Source organism: Anabas testudineus, chromosome 15, assembly GCF_900324465.2.
Source record: "Anabas testudineus chromosome 15, fAnaTes1.2, whole genome shotgun sequence".
Lineage (NCBI taxonomy): Eukaryota > Metazoa > Chordata > Actinopteri > Anabantiformes > Anabantidae > Anabas > Anabas testudineus.
Window position 1 is genome coordinate 3,602,670 of NC_046624.1, and position 18,538 is coordinate 3,621,207.

Consider the following 18,538-nt stretch of genomic DNA (forward strand, 5'->3'; position numbering starts at 1 on the left):
ACAGCTGGCAGAGCAGCTGAGCAGATGTGTGGTCAGATGAAGAGGAAGAAGAAGATTTATAGATGGTGTAGAGAAAATACTCAGTCTTTGTCTTTGTCGCACTGTACAGTGAGTTTTATAGATTTCACAGATGTACAGTGTGTGTAGGTGATGGATGAATGAACACACATGAAGTTGAACTGCATACACTACACTGTGTGTGAGTGTGTGTGTGAGTGTGTGTGTGCGTTCAGGGTTTTTCCGGCACATCTGTTACAGATTTAGCCACAGCTCTGGCTGCACTCAATCTAATGTATGTACTGTCATCATGCTTTCAAACAATCCCTCTCGCCTTGGTCCGTTCCGCTCGTCTGACTGCTTCTCGCCACCGTTTCCACGTTTTTTTACCAGAATCCAATGAAAATGGCCAATCCTCCAGAGCCAAATCTGTCAGCGAGGGCCTCAAGTGTGAATTACACTGACTTCATACTGCAAGAATGGCGAAAGAAAAAACAACAAGAGCTCACACATTAGTTACTGAGAAATACCCAAAGCATTTTGGCTCCGTTTTATTATCAGTTCAATCCAGAAAATGCCCAAAAAATGAACAGAGAGTGAAGATGATGGTGGAAGACTGCTTGTAAAATGTCACATTCACAAGTGAGCCGGTGTGCAGCACACACTTCTTGGCACAGCACAGCGTTTTATTTCGCACTTCTTGTTTTCCACTGGTGTCTGTCAGGCTGGAGCTTGGGTTTGTTCAAAACTTGTTGTTGTGAACTGATGCCCTGACCTGCGCTGACTTCTTCATTTTGCACTCCACTGAACTCCCGCTCTCCTGTAGAGAGCGATGTCAGTGCACGAGCTGACTCCTCGGGTGGAGTCAGAGAGTTAGATCATCGTATGTGCGTTTGGGTCTCCTGTGTTGTGTCTCCTTGGAGTGCAGTGTGTGTGTGTGTGTGTGTGGGGGGGGGGGGGGGGGGGGGGGGGTTTACGTGATTTCTCAACCTCCTGGAACAGTTCTGACAGAAAAAAAAATAAAAAATACAGAGCTGGACAAAAAGCAAAAAGCATCACAAACAGGGAAAAAATGTCTTCTTGCTGTTTTGAAACAGACCTGATCCTTTTAAAACCGCTCTACTTACAGCTCAGTATGAAGGGAACTTAGTTCGCGTCAACGTTAGTCAGGCGGGGTCCTCTGCAGGAGCAGCTGCATGGCGAGCTGCTGTCAGAGGTCACCTCACATGCCCCCCCCCCTCACCTCTCAGATATACGAGTGTGAACAGCTGCAGCGAGTGGGTCTTATCGCCTCCAATGCGTCATTGAAACTGTGTGGTTGAGCTGAAAAACAGAACTTATCATTAGTAAAATGCCAGAGGATGATGTCATATGTGGCTGTAAGTGACCTCATGATGATGCATGATGACGTCTCCTATATAGAGGGACTGGACTGGACGTTATTGTTGTTTCTCCGTGTTGTCAGTGCAAATAAAAAGAGGCTAATTGTGCGTGATGCACATGTGAAACTCCTCTTCTTCATACAGTTCAGTGTTTCACTGCTACCGTACTGGTAATTAGGTTCAATTAGCATATTCTCTCTCAAGGTCGCTGAAAAACTGCATCTTCAGATCTCTTCCACATTCGCACAGTCTGAACAACAGGAGCTGGACATAGCGGGATGTCCAGCTCCTGTTGTTCAGACTGTTCTGGCAGCTGAGGCCTGCACGTCACCACAGGTTGTCGGCTGCTTTGTGTTTTTCACAGTCAGGAGCATTTTGCACTAGGCACGGTGATGATCTTTGGGTCTTTGTCTTTGAGATTAAGTCCTTTGTTGTGACCTTTGCTGGATGAAATGCAGCATTTTGCTAAATCTAATCATTAACCTGTGCTGGAAAAGAACAAAACAACCATATCACCACATTATATGATCTGAGCAGCCCCCCGCCCCGGCCATATTAATCACACGTGTAGCTTCTAGCTCCATCAGGCTCCGCGGGTGAGATATCCATCATGAACATCAGCGTGCAGCTCTTTTACAAGTTGGGCCTCCTAAAGAGCAGGATGTGTTCTGTGTCTGCACTGATCACACAAACACACACTGGCACTGAGACGGAGGCACAGCTGTGGTTTTAGGAGGATTTTGCATCCTTTTTTTTTTATTATTATTCTTTTTGCTGATTAGAAACCCAGCAGCACGTCCTGTTAAAGCTGAAGATCGCAGTTGTTGTGACTATCAAATCCACTGTTGGGATCACTTCGATTGTGATTCCTCTGCTGGATCCTGTGCAGGGAATTGACTCATAATTGATCTGTTACTGGTTTGACAAGTCTTCACGCACCCGAGTGAGAGCCACAAAACCTCCATCGCTGAGGACGCAGCGTTGCAAACATCTGTTTTGTCCACTCTGTGAGAAAATCGACTGATCTTACTCCTGCACAGCTTCCGTTCATCCATCACTCTTTCTCGGCCTCTTGTCCTGCATGTACTGAACTTGGCACCCCGCCTGCCTGTGTAATGGAGCTTGTAAAATGTTTCCATGGAATACCGCTGTAAAATGAAGGCAGTTTGATGCTGAGGCACGACTGTAAGAACGATGTGCAGAGTCAGACGCGGCCATCGCGTCTGACTCTGCTGGCACAGTGTTCACAGCTTAAGGAATAAAACATGATCTGTGCTAATCTGCATGTTATTATTACAGCTATAACTGACATGTTTAAAGACATCTAGTTCACAAATGGGGGGAAAAATGAAGAAACCTATAATGTAGAAATTTCATTTTTTTTACTTGTAAACACAGGGAAGAGGAAAAAAGGTTCCCGTCAAGGCTTCAGCACCTGTTCAAATGACCATCCATCTATTTTTGATCATTTGTATGTCAGACGCCACAGTCTGTGTTTATTTGACGGCAGACTGACTGCTTTCCCATGGGAGGCTCTGTTGCCAACAGACAGGGAAGAACACCTTTGAGTAGCCAAGAAGAGTAATGCAGATGTAGGAAAAGGTAAGAAACGGATTGAGCTTATTGAACACCGACTGAAAAGAAGAACCTTCCTCATAGTGCTGATATGTGATTTGCACTTAAACCATTTTAAACTCATGAAAACATTAAAAAAAAAGCTGCATTAGAGTTTAGTTTTCCCTGCTGGAGAGGGTTCAAGGTATCTTGGCTCACTGCAAGTTACCAGCTCACTAAATGTTGGCTATAAAGCAAAAAAAAAAAGGGATGTGTTTTTGCAAGGATCGAGTTTCTAACTTTGTTTTTCCAGTAGAATCCGTGTTCGCAACCACACTACGAGAGGAATAACACTGACTGTGCACAAGCAGCAGACCACCGCCTCGGTGTCGTTAATGTTCAGCAACAACAACAACACACACTCTCAGGCATTAGCCGCCCGCGTTCTCCAAATATTTCATCTGAATAGCTGCGACGGCTCTGCTGCCAGCTATTCAGCTAATGATTGAAGAGCTCGCTCATTTGCTAAAGTATAAACGCCGTCGAGGGGAACTTGGCCTGCAGCCACCGAGAAGGTGTCGGAAAGTGGAAGTGGAGCCCTGTGAGAGAACGCAGGCTCAATATATGTTGGCTTCAAAGAGAAATAGATAATTGGAAACACAACTGTGAGGGTGAAACGGCAGGAACAGTGCCCCCCGCCCCACACACACACACACACACACACACGCACACGCTGTAACTCTCCTGCCATTAGGAGAAGGTATTATAAAACACATTAAAATGATTAGGAGGTTTTCATAAGCTTTGAAATGTCGGAAATGTTGTCGGCCTTTGTAGAAGAACACCAAAAGATTTCAGCTGTGTTCACTTCAGTTTACTTTAATAGCACTAAATCGCAACAGAATCCTCCCGACGCAGTTTGTGTTTTCAGGTCGAAACCTTTCCAGAGTTACAGAGACACAAACCCAGCAGTCCTCCTTGAGCAGCACTGCGACTGGGAGCAAGCAGACAAGAATATGATCAGGGAGAACAGCCATGCAACCTCCTGCCACGGGCTCCACAAAACCTGTGAAGGTGTCCTTTTGGCATCTGGCACCAAGACGTCAGCTGCACACTGTTTAGGCCTGTGAGATGCGAGGTGGGCTCTCCATTGTTTGAATGGGTTTTTCCAGCACATCCCACAGATACTGAATCAAGATTGAGATCTGGGGAATTTTGAACCATTCGTCATGTTCCTCAACCCGTTCATGTGGGAGGACACGTTATGCTGGTAACATCCACACAACACCCTACAGGACTTGTCTTTTTGGAGATGCTCTCCATGTAGAGATCACATTTGGGCCCCTTTGGTCAACTGACTTGCTGCCTTATATATGACACATCCTCACAGGTGCCACCGTGATGAGATCATCAGTGTTGTTCGCATCACCTCTCAGGTTTTAATGTTACTTAGAAAACATTTTGTACAGATTAACAGTGAACTAGCTTTTGCATATGTTGAAGGCACCAGATTAAACTGGACTTGGATGTTTTATAAGCCTTCATGATACATCGTCTCTCTGTTTGCATCTCTTCTGTTGTCAGGACCTGAGCCCGACCTGCGGCCTCGAGCGGTGCGCTCCAGCGCCTGTCAGGAACACACAAACCTTCACAAGCGCATGGATGCAGTGGAGAAGGTGCCTTTTCCAAACCGACACAATCAGCACTCAGTGGTTTGAAACCACGAGGGTTTGGGATGTGTGTTTTCAGTGTTGTCAGCTTCATTATTAAATGTCAGATTTCTCTCCATCTGAGCCTGCCAAAAAAATCCTCAGCATTTCCTGTCACGGATAACTGTGGAATAGGAACTTTTCCTAAATGCTGACGAGTTGCTCACCCTCATCTGACAAACCTCAGACTTCCTCTGCCCTCACCTCTCTACCTGTTTTGGCCAACTCTATTATTCATATGAATAAGTGACTGACTTATTCATGGGTGGTGATTCTATAATTCATGCTACAAGTTAATAATGTATTATTGATATGTCAACCACACCAACGCGTCTCCTGTTGTCTGCAGAAAGTGGAGGACACAGTGGAGAAGTTGGAGGTGGAGCTCGCTACTCTGCTGGACGCCATTGAAGCCCCAAGGTGGCGCCCACTGTTGGACAGTACAGGAAACACAGCTGTGGACATCCTGGAAGACCCTGGGCAGGGGGGGGACCCTCTAAACTAACCACATATTAATCAAAAAGGCTCATGAACTTTAACCTTAAATGATTCAATATGTTTATATGATTTAATTCAACCATTACTCTTTATAAACGGTCTCATACATACGATGTATCTTTGTATTAAAATGATTTTTTTTTACCGTGTTTTGTCTGCATTTTTTACTGCTACTAATCCTATTCAGTGTGAGCTTCGTTCCCCCTGCAGCCACAGTGGTGCAGCTCATGTTTACAACCTCAGTCAAATGAGACCGATTCATTATGGACACCTCTGCTCAGTTAAGTCCCACCCTGCTGTTCATCGCCCTCTACTGTCTGCACACAAACCGTGTACCTAAGTGACAATGACAAAGACGCAGGAAGCCAAGTTACAGGAAGGACTTTTATTTCTTTATCAAAGCACTTAAAGCAGCATGTTTTAAACACACGGGACATTTCAGTTGGTACACTAACAAGGCTTTCACTCGTTTCACCCCTGTAAAAATCCTGCAGCACGACATTATGCAAAATGGATCACAAGGAGGAAAAGGGTGGCATAAAATCACGTTTTCTTCTTCGTTTGTTTTCCCAACAGGGCACCGAGTTAAGACATCTACAGTACGGTACACCTCAAGAGCGTCGGTCAGGAATAGGAGACATGCTGTTGCTGCTGGTCAAACACTAGCACGATGCCTTTTTTTTAATCTTTTGAAACACCTAACGGCATCCAGAACATTAACACATAAATAAACATGTCAGGAGGGTTTGCAAGCACGGCCCAATTAAAAATGATCACTGATATCAAGAAACAAACCTGTAATTAGTATTGTAACTTAGAGTAAAGTTTAAATGAACAATCAAAATCCATTTGTATCCATTTACAAATGATTAACATATAATTACACTTCAAGCCTATGCTGCTTCTGGTGGTGAGTAGACTGATTTTGACTGAGTTCTCCTTTCCACAAATGAAGACATTCAGTGTTTTTAATAACGCAGCAGATGCTGTGGTGGGGTAAAGCAAAAAGCTGCCCCAGTTCCAATTTCTTCTTCCTTTCCTGCAGACAATAACGCAACATTTAACCCACAACAGAGCATCGCACAGAGCTGCTGACCTCATTCCACACACACACACACACACACACACGCGCACACACACAGCAAGGCCACGAGCCTGTATACTGGAACAAAGCACTGAGACAACCGATAGGATGCCAAAAGGTACTGCATATCATCTAAGAATATCATGCCATCCATTTAACACTGGGATTATACGATTTTGTACAGTTTAAAGTTCACAAAACTCACTGTCCAGAAACAGTCATGCAGGCCAGTCATACTCTGGTTTTAGGCCGTGTCAATAATCAGGTGAGCATTGAGGTATGCTATTACCAAAAGCTTGTGCATGCACAAATCAGGCGGTAAGGCTCAAGGTCCAGGCTTCGGCAAAAAACAGGCTTTTACTATAGAAGTAAAGAAAAAAAAGAAAAAACAGGGCTATTCATCATACTTTGGCAGACTTGGAAAATGCCACTTTATATTTTATATCCTTTTAAGGAAGCTCCTTAATCTAACAATCATGATATATAGTGTTCAAAGAAATTGTTCAACATTTAAGGAAACGCACTATTTAGCTTTCTTTTTGAGGATGAGATGAGAGGATTGATACCACCGACTTGTCTGTGTATAGTAGAGCGTCAGCTGGGCGCCATGTAGCCCAGCTTAGCATAAAAGAAGAGGGTCAATTGGCTCAGGCTGATGACCAACAAAGCCCAGTAAAAACTACGATTACTAGTGTTGGGCAATCGTGTTACACTGATTAATCTTTGAAAATGACTTTGTCCATGCTTCCAGGTTGTCAGGGGGAAATCACTGCACCTGACTGATGGAATAATGTGGCCCCTCCTGAATCTAACACACAAGATACAAAGTGCCAATCAGTGAGCTTTAGAGCTCTGTTAGGTGGCTTTTCTTCTTCCTCTTCTTAATAAGCTAGGTTTACCTTAACAGACAGACAAAAGAGTGGTACCAACTACAGCAAACAGGCTTATTTCCCTAAATGTCTTTTACTTTAAGGTCCCCTCTTAACTGAAACAGATACTTTGTACAGTACGTAATCACAATATGGTCATATAAATGTAAATGAATGTATTTTTCCACATACAGAGGGAACACTGGTTTTATGTTCTACTGGGAAAAGGAGACACACATACACACACTCAAAGTTCCTTAGAAATGGTTATGCAAATGGTAGAAAAGCTTTGGCATATTTTGCCTACAAGTTGTGCCTGCACACTTGGAAAGAAGAGCAGAATGAAGCCGTGTGAAGCTTCACGCAGCTCTTCCTTTAGTTTATATGTCTAGTTCGCAGTCCCACATAAAACTGTGGTAAGTTTAATTACCTACACTGTATGCTATTTACACGGTTTTCATTTTACCAGGCCTTAGGGTTTTAAGGTGGACTTTTGCTACATGTTCCCAGGTGTTCAGACTGAGATTTATGGTGCCACCTTAAAGGTACCACTATCACTATGACAGTAATAGACTAGCTCATCTATACAATTTAAAAGAGCAACAGGGCACAGCTACACATTTAAGTACAGCTCCAAAACAAAGTCTGCAGGGAGACGGTCTTTATACAAACTGAGTACTTACAGAGATGACGTCTAGTGAAGCCAACAGAGCATTTTAACAGATTCTTAAAGGACGTGGTTGTTGGTGATGTGTATTTAATACCCAGAGCAGAGTTTGTGAATGCTCTTTGAATCAGAGCATGATGCAGAGCTAAAACGCTGTCACACATCCTGCTAACTATTACGGACACAGCGACAAGCAAAACCATTCACCCTGATTGCTGTACTGATTTCCCATAAATTACAGTACCTTAACACCCTAAAAAAAGCTTAAAGAGGAGGTCAAACTAGCATTCTGGCCTATAATGCATCCATGGCTACAGCGTGATTAACAAATACTGATTATTATCAACAGGCACCACTTTAGACAGGTTGACAACATGAAACCAGCCACACTGTCTTGGCCAACTACGAACAGCCTCAAACACTTACTGAAGAGGTGTCTCCAAAAGGTGTTGCAACAGGAGGAAGGCGCTCCAGGTTGAATGAAAAATAACAGTTGTAAATTAGGGCAGCTTACATGAAAAGAGGCTGCAGGGGGGATAAACTGAAGACAAAGGCAATAACATAAAACGAGCGTGCGCTTCTGCTGAATAATTCAGTCGTCCCCCTCAGATTTTGAACAGGAAGGCTGAGAGGGGAGGTGTCTCCACCAAAACCGCCCATCCCACAAAAACAGTGGACTGCTATTGCTCGGGATGTCATCATGCTCGGGCTTTATGCTCCTGAGCAACACCTCCTACACCTATACTTTATTTGTCATGCTCTACTGTAACATTGCATAGAAGTTAGAGCTTACTCTAGGGCAGATGGGTACAGTAGGTTGGGGCTCTCTGGGAATCTGCTTCATTCATGCCTTACCAGAAGGATGCTACAGAAACAAACAAAAAAAAAAGAGAAAGAGAGAGAGAGAGAGAGGGATAGAAGGGAAATGGTGGGAGACGCTTTGGGTCCTGCTGTTCGTCATGTCGCCCTGCCACTCCTGGCTACAACAGAGCAGAGAGGTGATAATGTATCTACTGGCATGGCACAAACACTGCAGTGGCCAGAGAGACCTGCGAGCGTCACTGTGAGGCGATGTGGCGCTAGCAGCTGCCGGGGGAGGAGCAGACTGAGCCGCACATGCTCCGTTTGGAGGAGGACTCAGGCTCTGGCTCAGGATCTGGTTCAGGCTCTGGCGCGTCATCGTCAGTGGCCACGGCTTCGGCCTCTCCATCCCCGTCTGCACTGACATCATCGCCCCCGGCCTCTGACTGACCCTCCTCCTGACGCTTCTTCAGTCTGAAACGGATGAAGAAAAGAAACATGGAGCGATTCTATACAGTCCTGACTATACAATCATTTACTAATATTTATATCTCCCCTCAACACTAACTTTAACCTTCCGTCCACAACATGAACTTGTTTTTTTAAAGTCTTCCTGATTTTTTTATGCTTTTGAGCACATGTGGTCCTCGGAAATGCAGTAAAACCTAACATGCACCTGCAGCAGGAAACAGCAAGTATCTGAAGACAATGAGGCGCTGAGTCTATTATTCTGTAGTCATCTCTGCCCTACATAATTCTAGATATTATAGCCTCCATTATAAATAGAAGAAGATTATCATTAATTAGATAAATAGGATATAATAAGACATTTCCCACACAGTGTCAGGACCTGGTCAATAATAAATGAGGCAATCATTTACAGCAGCACTGAACTGAAATTCCTCCCCGAACACATATTCTACAATGTAATGTACTGTAGATCTTTATGTATGATGTCCTTAGTATATTTTACTTTGTAGATTTTACTGACATCCACTGAAGAGTAGATGCAGGGTGACATTCTCTTATTTGTGATTTACATATCCAAGTCCTTTCATGAAGAAGCTCTACTGCCATGCACGATTGAAGTAATATGCAGTGCTCTCCTGTAGGATGAAAGCCTGCCTGCAGCTGCAACTTTAGTAAGGTACACTGCATGCTCTGTGGTATTGTAGTATAGGGAATAAAAATTTGCATTTGCTGTGCCGCCTCACGTACTGCAGCTGATAGAGCTTCATAACTTTCCTCCTATCGTGACAATGTACCCGCAACAGTGATGCTTCAGGGCGCGTTCACTCTTGTAGTTAGTAATGTAAGTTGATTGTGTAATATGAGTTATTATAATATAATAATATTATATTACTGGGCTTTAATGATTTCTTTGAACTGTCATTTCAAGGCAGGACGATTGTACAACATACACGTTTATTTAACAAAAACCCAAAGAATCGAATGCACATGGTTCAAATGTGTGAGGTTTTCTGACATCAAAAAGTAAACAAAGTGGATCAAAATCACACATTCGTCCTCAGGTCATTAATTCAGTGAAATATCCTGTTAGTGATCATGATGAGTTTGACTGACCAACACATGGTACAATGAGAAGTTCCAACAGACTTGCAGTTATGAGAAAGAGGAGGGTACAATTACACAAGTCAGGAACGTCTCTTGGAGCCATTTCTAAATGTTTTAAGGTCATCGGTTCAAACCAAATATTGATAGTGGAGGTGTAGACACTTTCCAAGGTCTAAAAGATTTTGGAATTTTTTCAGCCCTCCCAAAGTCGACTTTGGACTGTGAAGTCAGGTCTGTGAAAAACCTGAAAACCAACAAATTTAAATGAACTCTCCAATTCTGCCAAGAAGAGAAGCTGAATATCCAGCCAAAGTTTGGCCAGAAGGTTGTTGTTGGCTACCAAAAGTGTCTGCAGAAAGTGAAACTTACTAAGGAACATTTAGCCAAAAGTTATGTGTAGGTGTAGGTTTGACTTTCTATGTAACCATGTGATCAGTCAAAAATACTATTACTGAATTATTATAATGCTACTGTTGGCATCCAAATCTTCCCCAGTAAACATACAGTTCTGACTCATTTAACACACTGTTTTTAAGCTGGTTTGTTTAGTACCATGTTCATCCTAGAAAACATAACAAAATTAACTCAGTTAAAATAAGCTTGATTTTGGAACGTGCTGCTCACGGTCATGTACAAATAAATCTAATTGTGGATGAAAAGAACCAGCTTTAGGAACATCCTGGAAAACAAACAAACAAATAACTCACATAATGTGTGTGCATAGGAGCCAAATGGTTAATGTAAGTGTCATGACATGTAGAGTCATCTGAACAGTACTATTATATGTTATCATAACCACTGTAGCCTCTGCTACACAGAACCTTATAGCCAATACACAGACGAAAGTGTCACCATGTTCCACTGGCTTCAAAGAAAATGGACAGAAAAGAAGAAAACGGTAGCAGCATTTGTTCGTTTGTTTTGAGTAAATGAGGCATAATTATAGTAATATCTAGCCCCCTGCCTTTGGTCTAGAGAGATGATAGTTTTCTGACTGTGTTGGTGTACAACTGTTGAATGACTAAACAGGAAAGTCTGCTTTAAGCTTGTATTGTAGACAGTCTGATGCTCGTAGCTTCTCTTACTTCTCACGGTTGAAGATCATGAACTCTTGCTGCACGACTTCAAGGCACTCCTGTAGGTAGTCGTTCTCCTGCAGGCAGTTAACATGCAAAAAAAATAAATCATTATCTTCCACATCAGCATCAATCTTATTATCGTGATCAAAATCTCCATCAGCTTGAGTCAGTCGACTGTGTGACCTCTGGGTTGAAAACATCTTTTCCTCATTTTCCTCCCCATCCTTGCTCTTTTTAAAACAAGTCATGAATTGTTTGTGAACCCTGCTCAAATTGGATGTTTGGCCCAAGACAAAAATAGAAGCTCATACTTCCGAAAGCACTTGAGGCCATGACAACAGCACTGAAGGCTTCATAATTTAATGATCTTGGTAATAACGCAGCATGAGCGCACACGAGCAGGCACGCAGACACACACACACACACACACACATATAGACACCAAGTCTCATAACCCCGCTATTGTTAGAGGCTCACACTCCTGACACACGCGGACCAATGATGATGACATGTGACAAACACACTCAGGACTGACATTACTGACTCTGATGTCATGATGACTGTCTGATGGGAACAGGCTGCTTCTCATAAATACAGAGAGGATATTTTCTGTCTGTGGTTAATATTGTCTTGTTCCAGTGTAACAAACAGTCGAGACAAAGAGACATTGTGCTGAATACATGTGGGTTTAGCACACTCAACTGTTTCCCAACTTTAGTACACCTCTCTTTAATATTTTTTTCCCATTGGTCTCAGGAAGAGTTTAATCTTTATACATCATTGGGAATGGTTAAGGCTAAAACAATTATTTTAGTTATCAGTTAATATTTGGATTACAAAATATAGGAAACTATAAAATGTTGGTCCATTACCGTTCCCAGAGCCAGTGATACTGTTACCCAATTACATTTTTCTGCCAAACCAACAACAACAAGTTGTTCAATTTACAATAATATCAAACAGAAAAGCAGCACATTTTTTCTGATTTTAGAAGCTAAAACCAGCCAGCAATTGTTTTGCTGTTGGGACTTCATGATAAATAGGGAGGTAGAGAAGGCAGCTAGTTTCAGTTAGCTTAGCTCTGTCCAAGGGTTACAAAATCCACCACCAGCACCATTAACATGTTTATTTCATTTGTACCAAACCTGATGTGTAAAAATGGCAATTTACTAATTCTCACTATGCAGTTGCCAGGCAACCAGCAAAGACAGTAAGAGCTTCCTGATAAGCTAAAATATTGAGTGTACATATAGTCTGGACCATTAACCCTGAAGCGTGAATTGACGACAGTTACTCAACAAAGATGTTTCCAATCGAACAACCATACTGAGCAAGAGCAATGTTAAACTTTCCATTTTGGAAGCTTTTATTTTGGTGAGATCATTTTGACTTCTATGTGAAAACAGTATCACAATCACAACGCTGAAGCTGGTTTAGTTAAGAGAAAACTATGTTACAGTACTGACTGACTGTCCATTTTTTTCACCTCTTTTTAAACCCTCTAGTTAAACCCTTAACACAGTTTGAAATGCAGCAAAGAATAATTTGTATGTGTGTGTGCTCGTGTCCTCATTATAATAATTTGCTTTTAGCACCTACATACTGAAAAGAACACTAATCTGATCTGCATAACTCAAATTAACAGTGAAACAGCAAATCAAAGCATTAAATAATGGTAAATAAGCCTTTTAAATGTGAAGAAGCTCAAAGATGCCACTGTATGATCAAAGCCTGTCTCCATCCTGGTAAAGGTTAGTGCATGGTGAAAGCACCAGGGACAAAATGTGTATTGTCCAAAGACAACAACAAGAAAGCACTGAATTATATGTTAGCACTGTAGTAGCGCCCAGAGTGCTTCTGTATGGCAGCTCTCTCTGTGATTTATAAGTCTGTGCCGAGGATGATGTCACTCACAGACTGTGAATCCTTGCTATTATCTCGAGACCGGTTCTTAGCCAGCCTCTTCTTTTTCTTGTGAAGGGGACGCGACTCCAGGATCATCTCCTCCAGCTCAAAGGTGGGGTCGCAGTGGAGGCGACCTTTCTGTAGGAAGCAGAAACAGAGGAGATACTTAGAAACACAAACACTCACATGCAGGAACATAAATCAGCTGCAGTGCACACAGCTGCAGAGTGCACAGGGAATTGAATAACACACACACGTGCATGATTTAGTGAGATACCATGAGGAAGCCAGTTTTGTGTCATTTGGCTGCTACACATGCAGACTGCACATGTGAAAGAGAGCCTGTGTTTACTGTAGGTCTATATAAACAAGCGTGTCTGTGTGTGTGGAGAGACTTCACACTAACATTAGGAACAAATCCGGCCTCCATCTTCTTCTCGTACACGGCATCCCAGTTAACATCAGCGAGGTAGGGAGATGTCTGCATGTCAGACAGGCTGGAGAAACGATGTTCGGGGTTCACTGTCAGCAGCTGAAAGGAAGGGACACACACACACGCACGTCACCTACATCATGTTACCTTCCAAGTGGCAATATCACCTTCACAACTTCTCTCCTCACTCACAGCCAGGCTCTTCCCTGTGGGTGGTGAAATAAACTCAACAAATTGCGCGTGAAAGAAACTAAAAAACAATCTGATGGTTTCTTTCCTTTTTGTTTTACAGGTTCGAGGAGCAGTCCGCAAGTAAAGATAAAGATGTTTGTGGCTAAGCTGGTTTGAGAGAACAAAAAGGCCAAAAACACAGCCTGTTGTGCAGCCTTGTTAATCTACATAGAGTAAATGGAGAGAGGTTAGCATGTAATAGTTACTGTGTCTGCATATTGTGTTTATTCTCTATATACCCTTTTCACATTTTCAGTTGTCACAGCAGGAAAAGCACCAGGGAAATAACTTTAACATTTGACTCAGTCCCATCAAATGTCCCAGTTAGCCGTGACAGTGAGCCGGCATGCACCGCACCACGACCCTGCAACCAGCTCACCCAAAACGAAACGTTATTTTTAATGTCTCCAGTTACGGCTGCACCTCTCCTACCATGACAGCCAACGATGCACGCTGCGACAAAATGTGCATCAGTTTGACACTGCTGTTCAAGCTAAAAGATGCTAACTCGCTAATTATGGCAGCAGTGGTTAGAGCTTGTTTGTGTGTGACTGGTGACAAGTGAGCAACAACCACACCGCTGCCATGAAAAATACCATTATGAAGAAAAAATAACATAATAAAAAAAGAAAACTGACATTATGGCATAATTAAACATCATATAATCCAACTGAGTTAAATAACACAAAGATAAAATAAATATAAATGATAAATAAATATAAATATAAAGATTTTTTGAAGCCTTTGCTGATCTACTAACCAACAGAGGGCAGTGTTCAATCAAATCAACCTTTCATCAGGTTTGAATTAAAACTCTTACACCGATCAAGACAGATGAACGCCACACATGAAGGCAGTGACTTATTCCAGGGGGGAAATAAAACTGGAGTTGTGTTTTAATGAAATACCATCTGTTTCATTTTCCACCTCGGGCTAAATGCTGGAAATGATAACAGGACGTGGCTTTTATTATCATGTTAACTCTCTTCTTGTGTTTTATTTCCCTGTTTTGGTCCCAGACTGATTCAGTTTTCTCCTGCAGGGCCGGTTAAGTCTGTCTCAGTGGAGTCCAGACACGGTAATCGATCAGCAGCAGAGCGGAAGAGGCCGGCGCTCCATCCACAACACTCAGTCACTCAGACAGAGAGCACATGCACGCACTCATGCTCACACGTACACGCTGCCAAAAAATATCCCTTTTAACAAGGCACATTTTCTCTAACTCGCTCCAAAATCTTGTCTTAAAATGACTAAAGAAATACTGCCAGAGGGGATGAGATGATTTGTTCCTAGCACAGCTTCACTTGTTCTGATGACAACATGTTGACACACAGAATAAGGCAGTGTGCGCAGAAAATTTATCAGATATATGGAGAGTGATGGAAAGGACATTATCTCATCCGACTGGCAGATTTTTACTTGTAGGAAAAGTACATTTTGAGCCCCAATATGAGGTTACATTACTTGTAAAGATGAATATTATCAGTAGCACACAGAGTCTCCTCTCTTACCCATTTGCTCTGCTTCTGTGCTTCCATCCTTCACAGACCCATCTGTCGTTTTTCTTCTCCTTTGCCCTGAGGTTCCCAGCTCATCCTCCCTCCAGCTCCAGCCCCCCCTGCAAGTACCTGCATCCTATGTTCATGTGGCTTCTGTGGCTTTTTTTCCCACTCTTCAAAATCCACAACCCCAATATCAATTGTATATCCCTGACATCCTCCCTGCTCTTCTTTCTTGAGCTCACCATGCGTATCCAGGCACCAGAGTCAGGTTCACATTACACTGATTTTACTCTAAAATGTAAGCTGACACTCACACAAGTAGTTCATGTCTGAATACTGTTTATATTTACACAGTGTTTGGATTTTTTCTGTGCCGCATTTAAGACTTTGAATTACATAAATATTATAATTATGATTCAGAATAAAATATGCACTAGACATGAATGTAAAAACAAACAAAACATCTTTGTCTAACTGATGTACTGTAGATCGTAACATTGTTGAGATTCTGCACAACAATGCTGTAACTGAAGTAGCCCTGCTCCAGTTTCATGGCAGCTTTACTTCTCAGTGGGGCAATGTTACCTGGTTTTGAATTCAGGAATAAATCCAGCTATTTAACTAACAGAAGGTAAAAGTGAATGATATGCCTTTTTGTGCTGCTCACCTTCCTTAAGAGGGAAACCAGGTCCTTGGGCCAGGCTGGGTTATACTGGACACTGACTGTACTGAAGAGCTGAATCAAGGACTCCACCGAGTTACTGGCATGGATGTCATAGGGCCTCTGGTTTTGAAAGAGGAGGGCGAAAGAATAAGAAAGAAAAAACACAGGGAAGAGAAAGCTGGTTGGATGGACGGATGCAAGTTCAGTGTCGCAACCAAATAACACGTAAAGTGAAATACCAATCACAGCTTACCCATCCACGCAGCACTTCGAAGGCTGTCACCCCTAGTGACCACCAGTCTACTTCAAAGGCGTAGCCCGTCCCCCCACTTATAAAAGACTGGAAGATCTCTGGGGCTGAAAGCAGAGACAGAAAATCACAATCAAAAAAAGCCTTTTCAACCACTCTCCACCTTTCACATGTGCTAAAAAGCAAGCAAGTGTTGCTTTCCAAAATGTCAGCAAAAACTACTCATCCTTTCCTCGCTAATGACAAAATTAGCCTTTTTGAATCAGCTTTTCACAAATAAGCACACAAACTGTAATTTCTGTCATTTAATTCAACCAAGTGTCTCTTTGCTGATGATGAGGGTGTAAAAAAGAGTGTAGAGAAATAAGCTAAAATCGCTGACATCAGAGTCTAGCACCTTGTAGCAGCAGGATCTAATTTGAAACCTCTAGGATTGGCTTATCACATGTTTACAACTGCATCTGGGTGCTTTATCACATCTTACAGAATGTCAGAAACAGTTTGTTTAAATCAACTCCATTGTATCCAGATTTAGAGCCTGCAACGTAACACGACTGCCAGAATCCAACAATCATTGGCTTATGGTCTTTCTGTCCATTAATGGTATTCGTACAAAGCCTCAATGACACGAGCTGTGTTGTGATGCAGCTGCAAATGAAGGTTACCCATGTAGGGCTTGGTTCCAGCTAAGGCTGTAGCTCTCTCTCCGTCCTTTATTATTGTTGCTATGTTGAAGTCTGTCAGGTGAGCGTGGCCTGAGAAGACACAGCAACAAAATCTATTCATACATAAGTCCTTTAAAAAAAGGTTTCTGATCACATCAAAAGGAAACATTTCAGTGTAAAAGAGTCTGGCACACATCCCTGTTTTTGATCGTGGATGAAATGTTCTTGAGTTTTAAAATTCATCTGTAATGTACTAGGTGGCAGTCTCCATACATTTGGTAATGGTGGAATATCATGAGTTAAGCAGCCCTCACATCTGATGTGAGGCGGCTTCAGCAGCATACACTTAGAGATAAAAATGTCACAGCAATGATGATTCAGAATTGGTGAACTGCATCAAGTTGTTTTAAGGCAGACTGTGTATAGATGGAAAGAGACAAGCATGAGCAGTATGTAATACAGTAATGGAGTATCAAAAACATTCTGATCAGTGGGAGAAAGTCTGAAGAAAGTGGACTGTAAGCTACACACAGTTTGTGCAAGAGACATGAGAGGAGGACTCAATCAACTGTATAAAAATGGATCTTCACAGTGTGCGTTTGTGTTGGAATAATAATTTGTTTTGTACATTGTATATAATAATAGACCAAGAACTGAACCAGTAACCAAATTCGAACCCCACTGCTTTTGAAATTAAGGTTGAAAAAGTGACACCATAGGTACACATCACTAGAAAAGTAAGTTCTGCTAAACATAAGTACGTTATTGTTACCTTGCTCATCCAACAGGATATTATCTGGCTTGACATCTCTGAAAAAAGACAAAAACAGTTGAGTTATATACTGTATATGCAAATTAGATTTGAACTGTTAGTAGTACAGCTTATTTTGTCAAAATGATTTATCTGATGTTTTGCATTGTGGGACTCAGGGATTGTGTTTGCATCCCTTGTGTATGTTAAGATGGAAGACCGGTAATTTATCACATAAATGAAAATTGAAACCTGAATGGACATATGTCATCCAAACCAGACCGGATCTCTGCCAATAAGAAGCATTTTACTGGATACTGGGATAGCCAACTAAATTGGCTTTCCTAGAGGTTTTTAATTCAAGTTTGATTCTGCCTTATATCATTTAGGAGTGTAGGAAATTAATTAGTCATTTACAGGCAAAGTTTCAAGGCAGACAGTGCTTCATTTTGTTTTGGATTTAAACCCCAGATATATAGCAGTGTCGTGTATGTTGTGAGTTGTTTTTTATAAGATTCAAATTAGCTTTTAAAAAGTCTCCATATATCACCTTGGATACAGTATTTCGATATATCGAATCACAATGCCTGTATTGCGATATGTATTGTATCTCTGGATTTATGCCAATACATAGCTCTTATATCATCCAAATGTAGATCTGCAAAAGAAATTGTGAATTTAATTGAGTCTCTGTGCTAATATTAGGACTCGAATGTGTCGAGAAAGCAGTCGTCCAATTTAGTGCCATTAAACCATACTGTATGTAAAAGAGCACTAGTCACACTTTGCAAACCATGTGGAAACATGTTGGAAACATGATATTTCTGTTTGAATCATGCAGGATGTTGTTGCCATAATCTTTTTCAGCAGAGGCTTCTGTGGATGTTGAAGTCAGATGCTTTAAATGTCATGATTTATTCAC

The 18,538-nt window shown here is 42.0% G+C and overlaps 1 protein-coding gene across 1 annotated transcript in view; it reads right to left on the bottom strand.

Moving 5' to 3' along the window:
• Window positions 1-8,521: 8,521 nt before the first annotated feature.
• Window positions 8,522-18,538, bottom strand: part of LOC113158101 (serine/threonine-protein kinase 32C) — a 61,501-nt gene continuing 51,484 nt past the window's right edge. The window contains exons 5-12 of the mRNA XM_026353793.1: window positions 17,638-17,675; window positions 16,866-16,955; window positions 16,204-16,307; window positions 15,954-16,070; window positions 13,527-13,652; window positions 13,130-13,258; window positions 11,222-11,289; window positions 8,522-9,035 (exon numbers count right to left, since the gene is read on the bottom strand). Coding sequence (XP_026209578.1) covers window positions 8,840-9,035; window positions 11,222-11,289; window positions 13,130-13,258; window positions 13,527-13,652; window positions 15,954-16,070; window positions 16,204-16,307; window positions 16,866-16,955; window positions 17,638-17,675 — 868 coding nt within the window. The 3' untranslated portion in view covers window positions 8,522-8,839. The remainder of the gene's footprint in view (window positions 9,036-11,221; window positions 11,290-13,129; window positions 13,259-13,526; window positions 13,653-15,953; window positions 16,071-16,203; window positions 16,308-16,865; window positions 16,956-17,637; window positions 17,676-18,538) is intronic.